The sequence below is a fragment of the Plecotus auritus genome (genome assembly GCF_963455305.1).
Source record: "Plecotus auritus genome assembly, chromosome: 6".
NCBI lineage: Eukaryota > Metazoa > Chordata > Mammalia > Chiroptera > Vespertilionidae > Plecotus > Plecotus auritus.
The window spans coordinates 38989798-39011942 of record NC_137773.1 but is presented as its reverse complement, the minus strand read 5'-3'; the positions used below and the strand labels follow the sequence as shown (position 1 = coordinate 39011942).

Sequence of the window (22145 nt, the reverse complement as noted above, 5' to 3'; positions counted from 1 at the left end):
GCCAGCCAAGGCAGGTGCCAGTGGAGGCCCCCCAATTGCCTCACAGAGGGAGGTGACTGGTGGTGGTGGTAGGGGGCGGGGCCAGTGAGTGGGTGGCGCCAGGTCCGCCAAGGCAGGTGCCAGTGGGGCTCCCCCTGACCTCCCCACCAGTTGCCCCACAGATCGGCCCTGATCGCCGACCAGGCCTAGGGACCCTACCCGTGCACAAATTTCATGCACCGGGCCACTAGTGGAATCATAAAGTTTACTTGTATTCAACTTAGTCTTTGTGTGATTCCCCTTCTGCATTTTGATGCCTTAGTATATTATTTTTACATTTATTTATTATATTAATATTTTCTCAAAACAGGGATCTTTATACTTTAAGACAACCTAGTTGTATTCTTTTATTAAAATGTAATGTAGAGGAAGGGAAGGCACATGAGGTTGAGTGTCAGAGGCCCTGAGTTTAAGGCACACCTTCATTCCCACTCCAGCTAGGTACTCTTTTTCAATTCTCTTAAAATTTTGAAGTTTAGCTTAATTATTTGCAACATAAGCATGACCAGTCACCCCATAGTGATGTGGAGTTAAAAGGCACAGCTCATATTCTCAAGAGGCAATTAATGTATTATTTTATTTTAAATATTCTATTTATTGATTGACTTGAGAGAAAGAGAGGAACAAGGGCGGGAAGGGGAGAGACAGAGACTTTGATTTGTTTTTCCACTTATTGATGCATTCATTCGTTGATTCTTGTATGTGTCATGACTGGAAATCGAACCCACAACCTTGGCATATTGGGACAATGCTCTTACCAACTGAGCTACCGGGCCAGGGCATCAATGTATTATTTTGGACAAACTGGTAAAGGAGTAATTACACTGTAGTGTGGTAAGAACTGTGACAGCCTCAGTACACAAGATCCCAAGCTTCACTATTGGGGTCTGAACCTCAAAGATCAAATAAAACTTATCCACCCTGCAGGAAGAAAAGAGAACAGAGTGTGCAGGCTAAGTTAATGGACTTTGGGGTCAGACTGCCTGTTTTCATGTTCTTGTGCTACCACTTCCTAGCTTGGTGACTTTGGAAAACTTTACCTCTCGAAAGCTCCATTTATAATATAAAAAATGGGGTTAGTGATACCCAAAGCTCAGGGTTGTTGTCAGAATTAAATGACATTATGTGTGCAAATGAAAAACATGTGTGAAACTTTTAGTGCATGTTGTTAGTTGGGGAAAGCATTTAGGCAGAAGGAACAATGGCATCACCTCGGGGAGCTGAAGACAAATGTCTGCAATATGGTCATGAGATACAACGCTGGGAAGGTAGTCATCGACTAGATAATGAAGAGACTTACGTGCCATGGGAAGGACTTTATCTGGAAGGCAAAATGTGGTCTTTGAAGACTTTAAGCAGGCAAGTGACATTATCAATATATATTCCTTAACGTTTTAGTATAAATCATGAGTATGTCTAGGACTCAAGACCACTGCTGAAATCATTTCCATACACCATCCATAACTGTTGTAGAGATTATTGTCAGTATGTGGAGGATATTATGGAGATCATACATTGAGCCCCAGTGAATACACATTTTAAAATTTATTCTCTGACTGGAAGTGTGTGATATGAATTATGTTGTCTTTATATTTGCATATGGGTGGAAAATGGCCTCAAGATTTAGGAGATGAAGAATGAGAAAGCATAGTTGGTATAGACAATGAAGGCTTCAAAGGAAGCAACTTAATAAAATGTTTACTTCAATATGCATGATCTTTACACACAGTGGCTAACTTGTATGATAGCATCTACAATGAAGGTGAGATTCCTAAGAAACTTAGACTGTTCCAAGTAGCCTATCCTACATAATAAAAGCCTAATATGCTAAGTGTCTGGTTGGCCGTTCAACCAATAAAAGCATAATATGCTAATGATATGCTAAGGCTGCTCAACCACTCGCTATGACATGCACTGACCACCAGGGGGCAGACACTCCAACCGATAGGTTAGCTTGCTGCTGGGGTCTGGCCGATGGGGACTGAGCGAGATGGGCCAGACACAACCTGGAGCCCTCCCGCAGTCCCTCCCTGGCTGGCCAATCTCCTACATCCCTCCCTGGCTCCGATCATGCACCAGTGGGTCCTTTAGCCTGGCCTGCGCCCTCTCGCAATCCAGGACCCCTTGGGGGATGTCAGAGAGCCTGTTTTGGCCCGATCCTGCAGGCTAGGATGAGGGTCTCCACTGGGGCATGAATTCGTGCACTGGGCCTCTAGTCTATCTATATGAAAGCCTAATATACAAAGCGTTCCCTCAGGAGTTCGACTGACCAAGAGTTCGATCACTTACTATGATGTGCACTGACTACCAGGGCCAGAATTAAGGAAGGCCCCAGCTGGTAGCTGGCAGCTGCTAGGGACCCTACCCATGCATTAATTTCATGCACTGGGCCTCTAGTTTAAATATAACATGCAAATATGGATGCTGCATAGTGACAGTTTGGGGCCAACGTAGCTATCACTAGCTGGGGCAACAAAGGGAACAAACTTGGTCTATTTACTGCTCTTGGTACAAAGCCCTTCTCATTGTGTAACTATCTCTGTGGTTTCTTTTGGGCTCTCCTTTTATTTTTCTTACATCTCTCCATCAGTGTGTCTTCTTCCACATGTACACCCCCTATATGTAGGCATTTCCTAGGACTTCCTCCTTTTCTTTCTACTTCTCCACATGCTTTCCTGGGGGATATAATCCAAATCCCACCTACTCTTTTGTGATTGGCTTCTTGTGCTCAGCCTTATTGTTAGGAGGTTCATCTATATTTTTGCACATTGCAGTAGTTGGTTTATTTTCATGGGTATACATACTGAGTGGCCAGATTATTATGATCTCTGAACACATAATAATCTGGCCACTCAGTGTATATCCTATATAATAAAAGGCTAATATGCAAATTGTCCCCTTGACCAGGAGTTCGACCAGCAGGCAGGCCGGCCAACCGCCCATGTCCCATGTCCCCTCCCCATGGTCAGGCTGACTGGACCCCACCCATGCAAGAATTCATGCACCAGGCCTCTAGTATACACACACACACACACACACACACACACACACAGTGAGTGGCCAGATTATTATGCGTTCAGAGATCATAATAATCTGGCCACTCAGTGTAGCATTTCATTGTATGAATAGGCCAAAATGTCTTTATGTATTATACCATTTTTAAAAAAGATTTTTTTTTATAGAAAGAGAGGGAGAGAGAAACATTGATATAAGAGCACAACATAGAGAAAACATCGATGTGAGAGTGACACATCAGTCAGCTGCCTCTTGTACACCCCCAGAGGATTGAGCCTGCAACCTGGGCATGTTTCCTGACCAGGAATCCAACCAGCGATCTTTTGGTGCATGGGACAATGCCCACCCAATTAAGCCACACTGACCAGGGCTATCCATTGTACTATTGATGGTTATTTGAACTATTAAGGGTAGTGCTGCTCTGAATAAATTGTACATGTGATTTGCATGCATTTTTGATGATTATATATTTTCGATCATTGATCATTGGGTGTGCAAATGCTCAACTTTAGTGGTTGCTGCCAATCAGTATTTCAAAGTGTTTATCCTAATTTAAACTCCCAGCTCATGTATGTGTATAGGACTTCCAATTCTTGTCCCCACATTCTTGTTGACACCATATAATCACCTCTTTATTTTAGCCATTCTAGGGATTTTAATTACTTTAATTTATTGTAACTTCAATTTTTATTTTCTTGAAGACTAATGAGATTGACCATCTTTTTAAAAAATATTTTTATTGATTTCAGAGAGGAAGGGAGCAGGAGAGAGAGAAAGATCAATGATGAGAGGGAACCATTGATCGGCTGCTTCCTGCACACCACACACTGGGAATCGAACCTGCAATCTGGGCATGTGCCCTGACTGGGCATGTGCGCTGACTGGGAATCGAACCATGACCTCCTGGTTCATAGGTCGATGTTTAACCACTGAGCCACGCCGGCTTGCAGCATCTTCTCATATGCTTTTCATTAGCCATTTGGATATCCTTTTAGTGAGAAATCACTGTTCTAGTCCTTTGCCAGTTTTCTAATTGGTTTATCTGTCATTGATTTAGAGTAGCTTTTATTTCTTTATTATGGAAAAACATTGTAAATATATTCTCTGACTTGGTGGCATGCTTTTCATTATGATAGTGGAATGTTTTAGTAAACAGAAATTTTATATTTTTATGTACTTAAATTTATAAATATTTTTATTTGTGGTCACTGCTTTTATTTGGCCCTGTTTGAGGAATCTTTATTACCCTAAGGTCAAACTTCTATATGATCCTGATGGAAGGCAGAACTAAAGCCTTTGTAAGCCATGCATAATGTTTTAGTCGTTAGGAGCGTCTGCCTGAAATTAGGATATGTGGTGAAGTCACTTCAGGCACTTCTTGCAAGTAGACCTTTATTTTGTTACTGGTCTTGAAAAGAAAATCATCTACCTTTTGTTTTTTGAGTTATTTTATTTATACTAATCTTTTTCGTTTATTGAGTTGTTTTATTTTTACTAATATAACTTATTATAAGCCATCAACAACTCTAGAAAGTAGGTGTTAGTATTATTCATTTTACAGATGAGGAAACTAAGGCTGATGTAGTGATGTTAGTTCCCCAAATGGTAGATCTAATAAGTGGCGGAAGTCCATTCTGTGTTGTTCCAAAGTCATACTCCAATGCCAGATGCCCTTTTAGGTTCCACATGTGAAGGGGACTTACTTGGTTTTGCTCACCATTGTATCATCATCACATACTGGTATTTGGTAAACATATTTTGAAATTATTGAATAAACAGATTTTTAAAATTTACTTTGCCAAGATGGAGGCACATTTGAAAATTCATTTCTCTGTTGCAGATAAAGGAAGACCTAGATCTAAAAAAATAACAGAGAGTGGAAGAGGAAAACGATATTCATACAAATTACCCCAAGAATACAACATAGAGACTGTAGTGGTTGCAGACCCAGCAATGGTTTCCTATCATGGAGCAGATGCAGCCAGGAGATTCATTCTAACCATCTTAAATATGGTAGGCAAACTTTAAAGTGCGCTTGGAATTTTTTCAAGAAAACTCTAAGGAAGAAATGTGTGAGTATAATGAAGTTCTTTAAAAATTCATTACTGTTCCTTTCTTTTATTGACATCAGTAAAAAAAAAAAAAAATCTTTAGGTTTACCACATTGATCTGTCTCCAAAAAGATATCAACATAATAATTCACATCGTCTAGTAAAAACAACAACCCTTATTGTTCCTTGTGATGTGGCAAAACTCTATTAGTTTTCTCTCTCTTTTTTGTGCCTGTCTTTTCATTTTCATTTGTAAAGGCCATTTGTTGAAGTGGGCAGAAATGTTATAATATTTTTTTATGTGCATGGTCCTACCCACAATACTCTGGATTATGAGGTGGAATAAAAATGGAGGTTGGTAACCCATTGAGCTCTTATATAAGGTATGTAAAATTAGATTTCAGCTATAATACTAGTTGATGAGTAAGACTTGATAGCTAAGAGCTAAATTTCTAACCAGCTGAATCGTTTGTAGCTAACTTCAGTTGACAATATCCGGACTGCAGAAATCTAGTTTGCACCTAGCATCTTATGGATGCTTACTGCCTAGTGAATCCTTTGACCTAATTGCATATGGTTTTGAGTAAACCTCCTTCAAGGCAGAATTAGAAGGTCATAGTGAAGAGTGGTTCTTAGGGGGAGAAGAAACATAAATAAAAGCCAAAGGCAAATGTCCATTGATAATTCCAGTTACCATATATGGGTGAGCACTACCGATTCAAGGATAAATATGTCATATTTTTGTAAAATTTCCATTTTCACTATTTTTGATATTATTTGGTTTGTTTTCCCAGCAAAAAGATTTTCCCACACTGCAGTCACTTCAGTGTATGTTCAGCTACCCCTGAACACTCCGCCAACTTTCAACTAGTGCCGTCTCAGAACATGGGTTTGGTGTGTCAGTATTATATATTACATTCCAAATTAAATAAATGCTAAATTTTACAAAAACTCAACATACCACATGCAAATTCACCTTGCTTTCCAGCATGCCAACATGCACCATGTTTTGAGAAAACCTGTTAAAATGATGGTCTGAAACCATTAAGCAGCCATGACCCACAAGCGTGTCTTCATGGGATCATTGAAGGGAGGAGCTTTGAAGTCGTGTTTCTGTTTAACAGCTAGCTGGGGCGAGAAAAAAGACTCCAAGGAATGAATTGGGAAGTGGCATAAAGCAGGCTGAGTTTTCAGGACTGTTTCTCAGAAGAAAGGAAGACACTGGCATTTTGTGAATTGAGAATTAAGACAAATTTTAGAGTTTAGTTACCAAAATTCTTCTTTTCATCAAAGCCACCCTTCTCTCAGCACCCCATTGAAATGCCCAGACTAAAATTAATTTGCTAAGTTACTGCTTATTAAGCTAATTTTTTAAGTACTTCAAAATTTAAAAATATATAAGATTTCCTAACTAAATGGACACTGCTCCCATGTCTGGGCTTTTAGAAAAATTAAGATGTTTTTCAGTTTTATTTTAGGATTTTTATTTTTATTTGTTTTTAGGTTTTTAACCTTTTCCAACACAAGAGTCTTGGTGTGCAGGTCAATCTTCGTGTGATAAAGCTTATTCTGCTCCATGAAACTCCAGTAAGAAAGTCTTGAGTTTTTTGTTCTAAATTAAGTGGGTGAGAAGTTGTGTTCAGCTACTTTTAAGTAAAGGGAATGTTAGGGATGTACTTTTTATTGACTTAAAATCCAGAAATATCCACTGAATCACTTAGAATATACATAAACTGGTCTTTAGTTTTGGTTAATACCTCAATTTTTATTCCAAAAATGGAATGTTCTTAGTTTCCAAGGATCCTGACCACAAACCTTAACTTTCTAAAAGTAATTTTAAAAAGTCATATTTAATGACAGTTTTATTTTCTTCTCTAAATATGTACATGTAAAGTCTTTTCTTATCTGCAAGTCATTGTAAATGAGGACTATTCTGTGACATCATTTTAGCATGCTGCTTAACTGGTACTTTGTTCTTAAATTATAGAAATAATGAGTTACATGAGTCTAAAAGTTCCACATTCTCAATACTCATTGAACTTCTCTTTTCTGAAGAGTGTTAAACAGATTTTGTAATTATTGTACCTTCACAAAGTTCTAAGATTTTTACCTCAGGCTAAATTAATCCTTAATGTCTTCCAGGTTCTAATTAATGTTATGGTCAGCAGTTTGCTTTAGTAATTCATGGCGTCCCCTCAGTTTTTAGTGTTTTGTATATCTGAGGATAATTTGCCTTGAAGTGAAATCTCTTCTTTACAGGCAGATCTATATATTGGGCACCACGGAGAGAAAATGCTAGAGAGTTTTTGCAAGTGGCAACATGAAGAATTTGGCAAAAAGAATGATATCCATTTAGAGATGTCAACAAGCTGGGGAGAGGACATGACTTCCGTGGATGCAGCTATTCTTATAACAAGGTAAATTTCCCAAAGCCACTATGACATTCCTAATTCTACGGCCATGCCAGTAATCCCACCAATCCCTTCACCGAATGCGTTTATTCTAGATTTTGTGTTCCAAAAAAACGTTTGGCATAATGATGTTAGTCAGTTTCCCTCAATTCATAATCGCTGGTTTTTGAACTGCCATTCATTGGGTGGCATATTGACAAAACATTTGGCTAGTTAATTTTTAAATAAAATTTTGCTTCAATTTTTGATGTGAAGATATAGTCATTGAAAGTGATAAGTGAAAACTATGGTTTAACTAAGTGGACCTTTGAATTTATGGGCCCAAAATATATATTTTTCAGTCATCACTATATAAAGTAATCTAATATATTAAATTTAGAAGTTGACAAACTTTCTTGTTCAATCTGAGAAAAAAGTTTCAATTAAGTTTTGAGGTAATTAATTTGAGCTCTGTTGTGAATGTCTGTAGTATTCACAAGCTTTGTAATGCAGCATTACGTATAAATATAAGGAAGTGAAATAATGAGTAAAAATATACTAACCAGGAGCATTCTATATTAATAATTATTGGTAAATGTATCTTACTTAGAGCTAGTAAAAATGATGATAATTGTTCAGTAACAACTTAATTTTAGTATCAATAGTGTTGACAATTCATATCACATAATACACAGTAACATTTAAATGTGATTTTTTAAATGAGTCTATTAAATGCATGATAGCTTCTGTTGCTGAATCATAAAAAACTATACTAGCTATACATCTAAAATAATAAAAGCGTAATATGCTAATTAGACTGGACATCCTCCCGGATGTCCTTCCAGATGACCTTCCGGACGAAGCTGCAGTGGTGGGAGCTCTATGTAAGAAAAAAAAAAAATCTCTATGTAAGAACACGTCTAGACTTCCACAGTTAGGTATACCTGATGCTGGACTACTGTTATTAATAAGCATACAACTGTAAAATATTTATTTGGCATCTACTTTCAATCATTGGAGAATGAACAATGTAAGGCTACAACTCTTGAAAGAAGGAAAATTTATTAACACCAGTCAATCCAGCTTTTGCCTTTTGACAATTAAAAATTGTTTTTAATCCTCACTAAAGGAGTGAGGATATATTTTCCATTGATTCTAGAGAGAGTAGAAGGACTGGGGGTGGGGATTGGACCCGAAACCCAGGTACATGGCCTTGACTGAAAACGAACCTATGGCCCTCTGGTGCACAGGCCGATGCTGTAATCTCTAGCCAAGGCACAATTTTTTAAAAAAAAATTCTCACCCAAGGATATGTTTATGGATTTTAGAAAGAGGAAAGGAGGGAAGGAGGGAACGAAAGAGAGAAAGAGAGAGAGAAACATCCATATGAGAGAGAACCATTAATTGGTTGTCTTCCATGTGCTGTGCCCTGACTGGGAACTGAACTCACCACCCGAGCCAGGAAGCCAGGATGATTTTTTGACTGCAAGCTGAAATCTAGGTAGAGCACAGTGGACTCTTATGAAGGGAAAGGTGCTAAGAAGTCTGTGTGCAGATTATCTGTGAGACCTTTGAAAGACTAGTTTGAATATACTAGTATATAGATATAAACTGCCCAAAATTTATCACAGTGCTGCTGCTATGGAGTTTAGATTTAAAAAAGATAGTAGCAATTGAGCAGATTCAGGCCATAAGAGTAGGACAACCTTGTTAATACCTTTTTATTACACCTGACATTTAGCTGAAAAAAAACAGGAGGGCTATGCTTTCCTAGTAGAGACCATGATCCAGAGAAATGCCTGCCCTTGACCTGCCCTAACAAAGCCTGAAGCCACACCCCAATAAGATCTTTAGGGGAGACAGAGTTTGGAGTTTGAGTCCCACCGATTTACAAAGGCTTGGGGATCATCTTGAGCTTTGATAGATCCTTCCTACCAAAGAATAAACTCAAATCGACTGAAGTTCAGATTGATTACCCATTAATTGAACTGCCTCCTACAATAAAAGTTAGTACTTGAGGAAGATAACAGAATCTCGAATCTCTATATTATCTACAATGTCTAAAAGATAATAAAAATTAGCCAAGTAATGAGACATGAAAATGTGACCCATAGTCAAGGAAAGTAGTCAATAGAAACTGACCTTGAGATAGCTTAGATGTTGGATTTACCAATTAACTTAATTGTAATTTGAATCTTATGAGAAGCAAATGAGAATGGTTAAAAAAATTATTTGAAGATGTAATGGCCAAAAATTTACCCAGACTTGATAAAAATTTATAGACATAGGCATATCATAGGAAAATGGTGAAAACCAAAGATACAGACAACTTTTTAAAATTTTCCAGAGAAAAGAGATACATTACACAGGGGAAACAATGTTAAGATCAACGACTGACTTCCCATCTGAAAATAATTAGTCCAAAAGACAATGGAGTGATCTCTCTACTGTAAGGGGACTAATCCTATCAACAAAAGTTCTTAATGAGTCCTTAAGGGTACTTTGTTAATCTATGAAGGAGAATTCACACACAAATACACATCAATTATCTATAACTAACATCATACTTAATAGATATTTTTAAAATTATAGGCAAAAAAAGGCCTATATCCATTCAGGTTATTTAACAAGTAAGATTCAATTCCTTATCTCATATTTTTTTCAATTCTCTGCTAAATTTTCACAGATTTATTTAAATTATACTTAATTTTTTATTTTCTAAGTTACATTGTTAGGATTGTTAAATTATACTGTTTAAGTTATTTTTATTCAAATTATGTTATTAGAGTTGCTATGATATATTTTGAAAGCATGCATCTTTTCTATGGTGTAGGTCCATTTCATGATATTTCAGAGTGATAGGGTAAATTTGGAAAGATGGTCATTTTCTTTTTATTTTTCTTTTGTTGATCCTCATCCAAGGATATTTGGATTTTTAAATTTTTTTTTATTATTATTTTTTTAGAGAGAATGGAAGGGAGGGGGAGAGACTGAAAGAAAAACATCGATGTGAGAGAGACACATCAATTGGATGCCTCCTGCATGTGCCTTAACCAGGGCCAGGATCGAGTCTGCAACCGAGGTACCTGCCCTTGACTGAATCAACCCGGGACCCTTCAGTTCATGGGCGGATGCTCTATCCACTGAGAAAAACTGTTTAGGGTGATGGCCATTTTCAATCACTTTATTTTGGGGGCCCTCTAAGAAATCAGCTTATACTAAAATTTATCTTGTTTATGACTTGAAGCATTTTTTATTTGAATAATATTAACAAATATTACTTTACCAAAAGTTTAATGAATTGCTTTCGTAAAAATGATAGAGTAGCAGCCAAAACCGGTTTGGCTCAGTGGATAGAGCGTCGGCCTGCGGACTGAGGGGTCCCAGGTTCGGTTCCGGTCAAGGGCATGTAGCTTGGTTGCGGGCACATCCCCAGTGGGGGGTGTGCAGGAGGCGGCTGATTGATGTTTCTCTCTCATCGATGTTTCTGGCTCTCTGTCCCTCTCCCTTCCTCTCTGTGAGAAATCAATAAAATATATTTAAAAAAAAAATAATAGAGTAGCAAATATTGCTATTAGTGAAGATGATTAGAATCCCCAGGGAACATGCAGACTTTATTTCTTTACTTTTAATATGAAATTATGTCATGTTTTATAGTAATTATGCATGACAAGGTTCTTAAAATATATTTTATTTTTATATAGTGCTACATATTATATTTCTGAAGAAAGAATTTATAGTGGCATATAATCCATAGTGTTAGTTATGATTATGTAAATTATTGTATGTGGTTAATTTGAACTTCTAACTTGTGACCACCACTCTGATATAGACAAATTAGATTTCCAGAATGCATTAACCGTGAGTGATTTTATATTTTTATTGCTTGATTGATGAAATCTGTCTTTCTTCTCCTCATAATGTAGGTTTTGGAAATGCTGCCTGAGACTAAAGAGGATAATAATTAAAATAATATATATTTTTCTCTTATTAAAAATTTAATACATTTATTACAGAAATTTGAGAAATACAAGAATAAAAAGTAAAATGTTAGCCTGTAATTCCACTACCTAGGAGTAATTATAGGTAATATTTTAAAGTATATTCCTTCAGCTTTGTTTCTTATGTATTTGTGTAACTAAACACATATCTTTATAACTAGAGGCCCGATGCACGAAGATTTGTGCAAGAATGGGCCTTCCTTTCCCTGGCTGCCAGCACCACCTTCACTCTGGTCGGAGCTGCCTTTCTGCCTTCCCATGCTGCACAGAGGCCTGGAGCAGCTGGGGCAGTGCAGAATGCCTGCATTGTCGCCATGGCGACGGCGCAAGTATCCCGCCCCGCCCCACCCCGCCCCTGGTCGCTCAGCACCTGCATGTGCAAATTAACCCACCATCTTTGTTGGGTTAATTTGCATACTCACTCCTGATTGGCTGGTGGGCGTCGCGAAAGTATGGTCAATTTGCATCTTTCTCTCTTGTTAGTGTAGATATTGAGCTCATACTCTTTATGCAAGTTTTGTCTTGCCCTACCAATTTTGTGACATTAATTTAATTTCCTTATCTATAATGCCATTTTCTCTTCAAAACTGTGTGAAAAAATAATATTCTACATATAATTTATTTTCTTCTGTAATAAAGCTTTAAAAGTCACACTTTTAAAATTAAATTTATTGGAGTGGCTAAGGTTCCAAGTGTACATTTCTATGATACCTGATCTTGTATATTGCATTGTGTGCCCACCACCCAAAGTCAGTCTTCTTCCATCACCATATATTTGACGTCTTTTATCCTTTACTATCTCCTCAAGCCACTTCCCTCTGTGTGTATGAGCTTTTATTTGTTTGTTTTTATTGTTGGTTCATTTATTGCTTTCAGTTGTATATATCACATGTGAGTGAAATCATATGGTTCCTAACTTTTTCTGTCGGGTTTATTTCACTTAGCATTATATTCTCAAAAAGATGAAATAAAAGGCACAATTTAACCACTCTTCATAATTATTTCCCTTGCTGCCAGTCTTCACTATCAAGATATCACAGGAGTTCTCTTAAAAAAAAAGTTGTGTGATGTATTAAAGAAAATATAAGGAATAATAAAATTATCAGCTGCCTGTTTACCACTCTATAGAAGAAAGAATATTATTCATTGAGTTTAAGTGCCCATTTTATTTACAGTACACTAGAGGCCCAGTGCATGAAATTTGTGTACTTGGGGGGGTTCCCTCAGATTGGCCTGTGCCCTCTCGCAGTCCAGGGCTCTCACAGTCTGGGACCACTCGCTCCTTACTGCCCACCTGCAGCGGGGGCGGGAGAGGCTCCCGCCATCACCCCTGCACTTGCCAGCCATGAGCCTGGCTTCTGGCTGAGTGGTGCTCCCCCTGTGGGTGTACCCTGACCAGCAGGGGGCAACTCCTACATTGAGTGTCTGCCCCCTGGTGGTCAATGTGCGTCATAGCGACCGGTCATTCTGCCATTCGGTTGATTTGCATATTAGGGTTTTATTATATAGGATATTTTCCCTTAAAAATCTAGTCCAAACATTTCCTTGTTTATAAACAGTTCTTTAGGAAACACTGTTGCATAATTCCCAAGAAATGCATGAACATCTTTTTATGGTACAAGTTGCTCAAAGGTAACCAGTGTTGAGTTGGTATGTAATCTAAAGAACATTGTTTCGTGTTATACACAGCTTTCTCTATTTTTTTTCTAACTCTCTACTACGTTTTGTACGTCCTTTCATGTCATTAATTGTCCACAGGAGCCATGTATATATTCCTTTACATGGCAAAAGGGACTTTGTAGATGTGATTAAGGCTGTTGAGATGGGGAGATTATCCCAGAGTATTTAGATGAGTCCAATGTAATCACAAGAACCCTAAAAGATGGAGAAGAGAACAGAAGTCAGAGTCAGAGAGACTGGACGATGCTATACTGGTGGCTTTCATGATTGTGGAAGGGCTACGAGCCAAAGAATGCAGGCAGTCTCTAGCTCTGGAGAGGGCAAGCCCACAGATTCCACCTTTGAGCCTTTCGGAGAAATGCAGCCTTGACGATACCTTGATTTTAGCCCAGTAACACCTATATTTGGCTTCAGATCTCTAGAACTATAAGATAATACCTTCCTGCTGTTTTAAGTAAAGGTTTGTGGTAATTTGTTACAGCAGCAAAGGGAAATGATATAACCATATCCTATCTAATAAAAGAGTAATATGCAAATTTACCATCACTCCAACACACAAGATGGCCACCCCCATATGGTCAAAGACAGCTGCCCCCATGTGGACACAAGATGGCTGCCACAGATGGCCAGGAGGGTAGGGCAGTTGTGGGCGATCAGGCCAGTAGGGGAGGGCAGTTAGGGGGGAACGGGTCAGCAGAGGAGGGCAGTTGGGGGGGACCAGGCCTGCAGGGGAGGACAGTTGGGTGGGGACCCAGGCCTACAGGGGAGGGCAGTTTGGGGGGGGGACCAGGCCTGCAGGGGAGGGCAGTTGGGGGGGACCAGGCCTGCAGGGGAGGGCAGTTGGAGGGACCAGGCCTGCAAGGGAGGGCAGTTGTGGGCGATCAGGCCTGCAGGGGAGGGTAGTTAGGGGGACTGGGCTGGCAGAGGAGGGCAGTTGGGGGGACCAGGCCTGCAGGGGAGGGCAGTTGCGGGGGGGGACCAGGCCTACAGGGGAGGGCAGTTGGGGGGGACCAGGCCTACAGGGGAGGTCAGTTGGGGGGGGACCAGGCCTGCAGGGGAGGGCAGTTGGGGGGGACTAGGCCTGCAGGGGAGGGCAGTTGAGGGGGACCAGGCCTGCAGGGGAGGGCAGTTGGGGGGACCAGGCCTGCAGGGGAGGGCAGTTGGGGGGGACCAGGCCTACAGGGGAGGGCAGTTGGGGGGGGGGACCAGGCCTACAGGGGAGGGCAGTTGGGGGGGGACCAGGCCTGGAGGGGAGGGCAGTTGGGGGTGACCAGGCCATCAGGGGAGGGGAGTTAGGCTTTGATCAGGCTGGCAGAGGAGTGGTTAGGGGGTGATCAGGCTGGCAGGCAGAAGCGGTTAGGGGCAATCAGGCAGGCAGGCAGGCAAGCAATTGGGAGCCAGCAGTCCTGGATTGTGAGAAGGATGTCCAACTGCCCATTGTGGGATTGGGCCTAAATGGGCCATCGGACATCCCTTGAGGGGTCCCAGATTGGAGAGGGTGCAGACTGGGCTGAGGGACACACACACACACACACACACACACACACACACACACACACCATGCACGAATTTCATGCACTGGGCCTCTAGTTGGTCTATTTATATAACTATTTTATATAAATCTAATTTATATTACTATTCTATATTTGTACAACTTTTTGTGTGTTTTTTTCACATTTAAAGTAAAACATATAAACATCTTTATCTGTATATGGTTTTAGACATGTGCTACTATTTATTTAGGGTGATTAAATAGTACTTGTGTCCTGGCCGGGTGGCTCAGTTGGTTGGAGCGCCATCCTTTACACCAGGGGTGGGGAAAGTCCCGCCTGCGAGTCATAGAAGGCCCGTGAAATCATTGGGTCTGGCCCTGCCAAGGCATTAGGGGTGAGTTAATTAAATGTTTGACCAAATATAGCAGGCTAAGTTTTAAGTTGATAATTTTGTATGGCCTGCGAATGATATTTATATATCCAAGTGGGCCTTGGCAGAACAAAGGTTCCCTACCTCTGCCGTACATCAGTGGGTCCAATTCCTGGTCAGGGCACATACCTAGGTTGCGGGTTTGATCTCTGGTTGGGGTACATATCGGAGGTAACCGATTGATGTTTCTCTCTCACATCCATATTTCTCTCATTCTCCTTTCCTCTCTCTCTAAAATCAATAAATATATCCTCGGCGAGGACTAAAAAAATAGTACTTGCTATTGTGTTTAGAAACATAATCTTCCTTATAGTCAAATGCTCATAAAATGCAATCAAACTTCATGTTTAGCCATGGTCTAGGCTAGGGTAATATATTAAGAGAATGAACTGAAGGTAATAATATCTAAATAATATTCTCCAGGAACACATACAACAACCTGTATTTTATAAATTCAAACTGTAGGATCAGGTCAATTGATAAAATCATTATTCAGCCCCAGATTTTCAAAACTTGTACTGCCACATGACTAAATATGTATTCTCTATGCCCAAATTATAATTTTCAAAGCTAAAGACAAAATAAGGCAGTATTATTTCTAGTATACCTTTTAGTTATGGATCGAAAACCCGAGCTTTACTGTTTAAACAGGACTTCTGTTTAAACAGAAACCTAGTGGAAAGCCTTTTTTGTTACAGTTTTGCTAAGCCATGTCATTTCATGGAAAAAAATTTGTATACCTCCTCAATCCTTAGAAATGGACTTCAGGTTTTTGCACCTGGATAATAAGTAGGTCTTGGAATGAGACTTAGTAGGTTGCTTCTGGGTGTGGGTTTTCTTTCTTTCTTTCTTTCTTTCTTTTTTTTTTTTTTTTTTTTTTTTGGTGAGGGGAGTAATGGGAATAAAAATCTGTGGTTGAAAATAGAAAAAGATCTGTTAAAGACTATATACATATTAAATATTAATAGGTACTGACCAATAACTTTCCCTAGCATCACCAGTGGAGATAAGGCTTATATGGTGGATCACTGTTTCTCCATAATAGTAAGTTCAGTGCCATAGCAGCGGAAATCAGCCACTGAAGGGGATGTGGCCTCGCACCATTTGATCAGGAAAGTCTAAGTGAATGGTTTGACTTGAAAGAAGAATCTCTTTTTAGTTAGTGTAAGTGTAAAGATGATCAGGTCTTTAGCTTTGCAAGGAACCTGTGAAAAATAAAACAAAAATTTTATTCTCCATGGATTTCATGTGCCTATCCATATTTGACAAATTAGAATCATATCCAGCCTGGTTTCTAGTGAGTGATCATCTTAGATAATTATTAAATGTTGTATGTTATGTGAATACATTAGTAGGAAGAAATTTTAGCTCAGTTATTAATTTTGGTTTCAACTAAAATGAATGTTTGTATAAACCCAAACCTATCTGCACTAATATCTTTGTTAAAGTTGTTCTGTGAATACAATGAAGTAAATAGTTTTAAGCTGACCTAGTGCTTGTGGGCTCATAGTAACAAAAACACAAAACATATTTTCCCAACTGTCAACTCTGATTTCTTAGTGTAATTTACACGTTTCTCTTTTAAATCAAGGAGAAGGCCTACGTCTATGTCTCTTGTAAACACCCTTTAATTTAGAATTTCATTTTGTTAATGATAGTTTTGCCATTCCTATTTACTGAAATGCTCCTGGTTTATATACAGTACTTCTGAAAGTTAGTTTCAAACTAATTACATTGGCAAGTAAGATAGAAAATTTAATATTAGAAATGGCAGAAACATATTAATTTAATACAAATCATAGAATAATATTTGAATGAGTCATTTATAGGTATAACCCAGGGCACTATAAAACTCTACAATGAGACTTATTCTCAGATGCATCTTCATTCTTGGAAATTAAAGGCTATATTTCATTTTTTTTTCAGTATAAATCAGAACTTAAGCAGAATTTATTGGTTTTCCCAGTTGCCAAAGTCTAACAGTATCGTTTCCATAAACTCACATAATGAAACTCTATGATGCAGACTTCAGGCGCACTGAGCCAAAATGAGCCAAAATTAGAGAATTTGAATTCACATGATCACTGGTCTAGGCAAACAAATCCCCCAGCCCCCCAATAAATCTTTGAATATTATGAAATTAAGAATATATTTTGGTCCTCTGGAAAGAAATTGAAGATTACGAATTGCAGTCTGACCTGAAGTTTTGAAGTGCTGCTGACAATATATTCATTCGTCAATTGTACTGAGAGGTATTTCCAGTGCTTTTGGATAAAAGACCTTGTGTTTTTTGAAAAAAATGTGCTTTATTCATCTGTTTGCTAAGTGAACAGAAATTGGCTGTGTGAAGAACGAAGTGCCCTTGACAATAAGCAGTACATTTGTCATAGTTTTATCATGTTGTTTAGTTACAGATGCAGTCCCTTGCGTCACATTATGTAAATCAAATAGTCATGTTGCAGCCTCATGCATGATTATATGATGTACTTTTAGAAAAAGCACATAAAATCCCTTTCCCCCTACATCTGAATATACTTTGTACTCAGTAATTCTTGGCCCTAAGGTGAAGATTTGATTTTGTGTGTTTCTCTAATTTTCTGCATTACCCTATTATTCAGTATCATCTGTTTGGGTGTTTCTCCATTTGCTGGCAAAGTCAATTGCGAAAAAGAACTATCCATTCTTTAATGCAATTCCCCTGGCTTCTTTCTCACCGATCCTGGTGCCCTTATCACATTACAGAGGTAATCATGTTCATCCTCTTCTTTGCCTTCAGAATAGAAACCCATGTTATTTATCTTTGTAGTCTTCCCCTTATCCAATGCTTGGCATAAGAGGCACTTAATGAGTCCTACCATTTCCAATTGTATAGGTAGGTTGTGTGCTACACAACAGTAGAGGGAGCCATTTATATTGTTGCGTATGTAAATGTACCCCTAGAGTTAGCAATATACAACCTGTACTCTAGGTCTGGTGTCCCTGTGGTAGATTTGATTTCTATATCTTCTGATGCAGAGAAAGACTAACTACCTGGCCATTTACTGGTAAGAAAAGAATGTCAGCAAACCTTTTTCGTTCTTCTTTATCTGTAGTTATATTCAGACTCTGAATATGTTACATCACTGGTGGGGATATATTTTCCCGTTTCATTTGGTGTTGTTCTTGAACCACAGAGACCAATTTTGCCCAAGTTGAACACCAGAAGAAGTGTTGTTTTGGATTTTTTTTTTTTTTTTGGATAGCTGGAGGAGATTCTGTGTACGGGGAGAATTAAAGAATCAGGCATTAAGAAAGATAGAAAAGGGGAGGGGGTTGGGGGAAAAAAAGACAATGAAGAAGGAAACTCTAGAAATCTCAGCTGCTGGGTTTGGATGATCCAGAGCCATTTACATTCTCTTACTCTATCATCCACTTTAGATTTTCTGAAAAAATATTAAGTATCAGTTGCAGTCAATGTGAGCATCTTATTTAGGTAGTTATGCAGTCTTTTAAAGAGTTTGGTAAAAGTAGATGCATGATATAAAATATAATACTAGAATAAGGCTTACATGGCTAGTTTCTAAGTATATTAAGATCTAATGTTAACAATGAACAAATATATGTTTCACTATGTTTAATTATTATATGGTTGGTCACAGATTGGTTCATTTCTTTTAATTATGTGATAATCTGGCTGATGAGGTGATCAGAAAGTATTTTCATTTGTAGGCATATAGAAATTATAGAAAAAATATAATAAAACCCTTTTATATGTGCAGATAAGCCAAAAACAAAGTAGGGCTCTGGCAAAAAAAAAAAAAAAAAAAAAAAAAAAAAAAGAGAGAGAGAGAGAGAGAGAGAAAAGAAAGAAAAAAAAGTAGCATGCTTCTGAGATAATGTGATAGCTGCCCTGGGAAAGGTTTGTTGGACTAAAAAATCTGGGTTCTTGGGGTTAGCTCCCACATGAAGAAAAACCTCTGAGATTGTGTAGAGAAGTGGAACTGAAATGATGACATGTAACCAGAACTTGCAGATGTCTATCCCTTTAATGAAAGTGTGATCTGGTAAGAACTCTGCAAACAAACATAAGTTGTCAACAGGAAGCGTTTTGTCTCAACCACCATCCCAAGTTAGGTAAAGCAGCCCGTCCCTGGGATCCACTACCACGAATACCATCCTGCCACTGGTGCACGTAGTGGAAGCCTATGCAGAGCTGCTCTGAAGTGGCCCTCTTTCAACTTACCCTACACAAGACAGCCACCAATGAGTTCACCTAATGAGTTCACAGTAGAGCTTCAAAACTCCAAAGGACAACATCTTCCATTGTAAAAGCCAAGAATTGTGATAAAGAATACATTTTTTTTAAAAAGCTGATGGATTATAAAAGCATATTCTCATAATTAAAAGCACACAAAAACATTCCAAAATGTTAGAAAATACAGTTGATTTGAAAATTAAAGAAAATTAAACATCTATAAAATAAATGTATTTATACTTGAAATCTTAATTTCTAAGTTGAAATTCAGATTAGATGCAGATGAAGGGAGCACTTGTAGATTGGATGATAGAGCTGAGGGAATTCTCCCTGAAGGCTGCACAGAGTGGTTAACAGACGGAAATACAAAACAGAGCTTGAGAGTTACAGACATTAAAATGAGGATTTATATGCACCTGAAGGAGTTTCAGGAGAAGAGAGAAGAGAGAATGTGAGAGGAATTAGCTAAATAGAAAATGGTAAGAATTTTCATGTGTTCATGGATCTTCTAATTGAAAACACACCAAATGCCAAGATAAATAGAAACAAACTTGGTATCTAGACACATCTGAGTAAGACTGTAGAACTACAAAGACAAAAATAAATCTTCAACTTAACCAGAAACCAGCTATAACTCAATAAAGAGAAATTAACTGGAATGCAGGTAGACGGAAGAAGAGCAAGGTGACTGCTCTCCAAGACACAGTAGTCAAATAAAGAGCAAACCATAGAATATTACTCATGGTTAGATCCCAGCTGTGTAAAAATACTAAATTCTTAATAAATACTAAATTCATGCTCTATTAGAACAATTATCAGTCTTTTAAAAAATGTGCCAACCTTATAATATAAAATGTTATGTTTTTTTAAGTTGTATTTCTCATTTAAATCTGCAATCTGGAAATTATTTTTGACTCATGTGAAGTAGAGATCTTACAATATTTTTTAAACAGGAAGCCATGTCCCAATACCAGATACTATTTTTTATAATAAAAATATGAAATCCTGCCCTAACCGGTTTGGCTCAGTGGATAGAGCGTCAGTCTGTGGACTGAAGGGTCCCAGGTTCGATTCCTGTCAAGGCATGTACCTTGGTTGCAGGCACATCCCCAGTAGGAGGTGTGCAGGAGGCAGCTGATCGATGTTTCTCTCTCATCAATGTTTCTAACTCTCTATCCTTCTCCCTTCCTCTCTGTAAAAAATCAATAAAATATATTAAAAAAATCCTGTAAAAATAAAAACAGGATGGAATTTTACTTTGGAAATATTGTCTATGAAGTAGGAGAACGTGTTTCAGGATCATATCAGGTAAAAAGGTATCATAAAAATTTCTCACATTTTCTTAGAACTAAAAAATTATTTAATCTGATATTCAGTTTTATTAAATTCTTGGAGATAAAGATAGTGGTTTATTATTTATACAAATATTAAATTAAGTTACATAGTCTCTATTATTTGTGGAAAAGTTTAATTTTATATTTTTCTTTCTAGGAAAGATTTCTGTGTACACAAAGATGAACCATGTGATACTGTTGGTAAGTGTCTATAAAAATTTTTACACTTTTGAGGAGTTTTGGGGACCTTGAACACATTATTTGTTTAAATATAGGAAATTATTGCAGGGTGCTATTTGTAATAGAATATTTTTAGAATGTCAGAGATATGTATTTTCAACCTGTATGTTTAATCATTTGCCCACACTTCAGTTATGAATGAAACAGCTTAAAGATATGTATACACTGTATTTGAAAAAAATTAAATTATGCTTTAAAAATATAATGGTCTCCGGTGGCTCAGTTAGTTGGAGTGCTGTCCTGTACACCAAAAGGTTGCGGATTCAATTCCTGGTCAGGGCGCATATGGGAGGCAACCGATCTATATTTCTCTCTCACATCGATGTTTCTCTCTCTCTCTCGCCCTCCCTCTCCTTTTCCCTCTATCCTCCCTTCCCCTCCCTTCCATTCTCTCTAAAAATTAATGAAAAGGTATGTTTGGGTGAGGATTTAAAGAAAAAAGAATATAATGACTTTATTTTCTCAGAGCCCTAAATATGGGTTTAATAAAATTCTATTATTTTTGGTAAAGCAAGACAAAATATATTAATGACAGTATGATTGGCGTTTTTAGGCTAAAATATTTGTTTTTAAGTTATATATGCTTGAAGTTATTTGCATTAAGATAACAGTCTATTTAATTTGACTAATGACAATTTTCTATACATGAAGTAGCAAATTTTCTGTATTTTTGTCCTAGATATCTAAAATTCCTAATGCATAACCATCTAGCCAATAGAATCCATACAACTAGAGTTCTCAAGTTTGAGAGAATGACCATATATATGCTAATATAAATGCATTTGTATAAATTTACCTATCCAAATATACATAACTATATATAGCTATAAATATAGTTTTAGGCCATGTAGCTATATATAATAAGACTAGTGACCCAGTGCACAAAATTCGTGCACATTAAAAGGGGGTTAATTAGAAGAAATAATTTAATATTGCTATTTGCCCTTTCTCTATAATAGAAGTGTCAGAGATGAAAGAAAATTAGTAAAATGTATATGAAAACCTTCCTCCTGTCAGAGTTTGGGGCTCACCATGGGACCCAGAGTCAAGACCCCGCCCACCCACATGCACCTCAAAATCGTGTGAGACCCAGACCCAGCTGCCCGCCCCCTCCACATTGGGCTAGATCCAGACCCGGCCAGTCTCACCCTTGTCAAGCCCTGCTGGGCAGGGGGCATAGCCTCAGGTCCCCTGGCCTGGCACCAGGATGGGGGCGTGGCCTGAGGCCCCCCAGCCCA

General features: G+C 38.2%; 1 protein-coding gene across 1 annotated transcript in view; it reads left to right on the top strand.

Moving 5' to 3' along the window:
• ADAMTS19 (ADAM metallopeptidase with thrombospondin type 1 motif 19) overlaps positions 1-22145 on the top strand; it is a gene marked incomplete at both ends in the record, with an annotated part of 216683 nt that overhangs the window by 48438 nt on the left and 146100 nt on the right. The window contains 4 exons of the mRNA XM_080672669.1: positions 4895-5067; positions 6609-6692; positions 7365-7522; positions 20825-20868. Of these exons, the coding sequence (XP_080528795.1) occupies positions 4895-5067; positions 6609-6692; positions 7365-7522; positions 20825-20868 (459 nt within the window). The remainder of the gene's footprint in view (positions 1-4894; positions 5068-6608; positions 6693-7364; positions 7523-20824; positions 20869-22145) is intronic.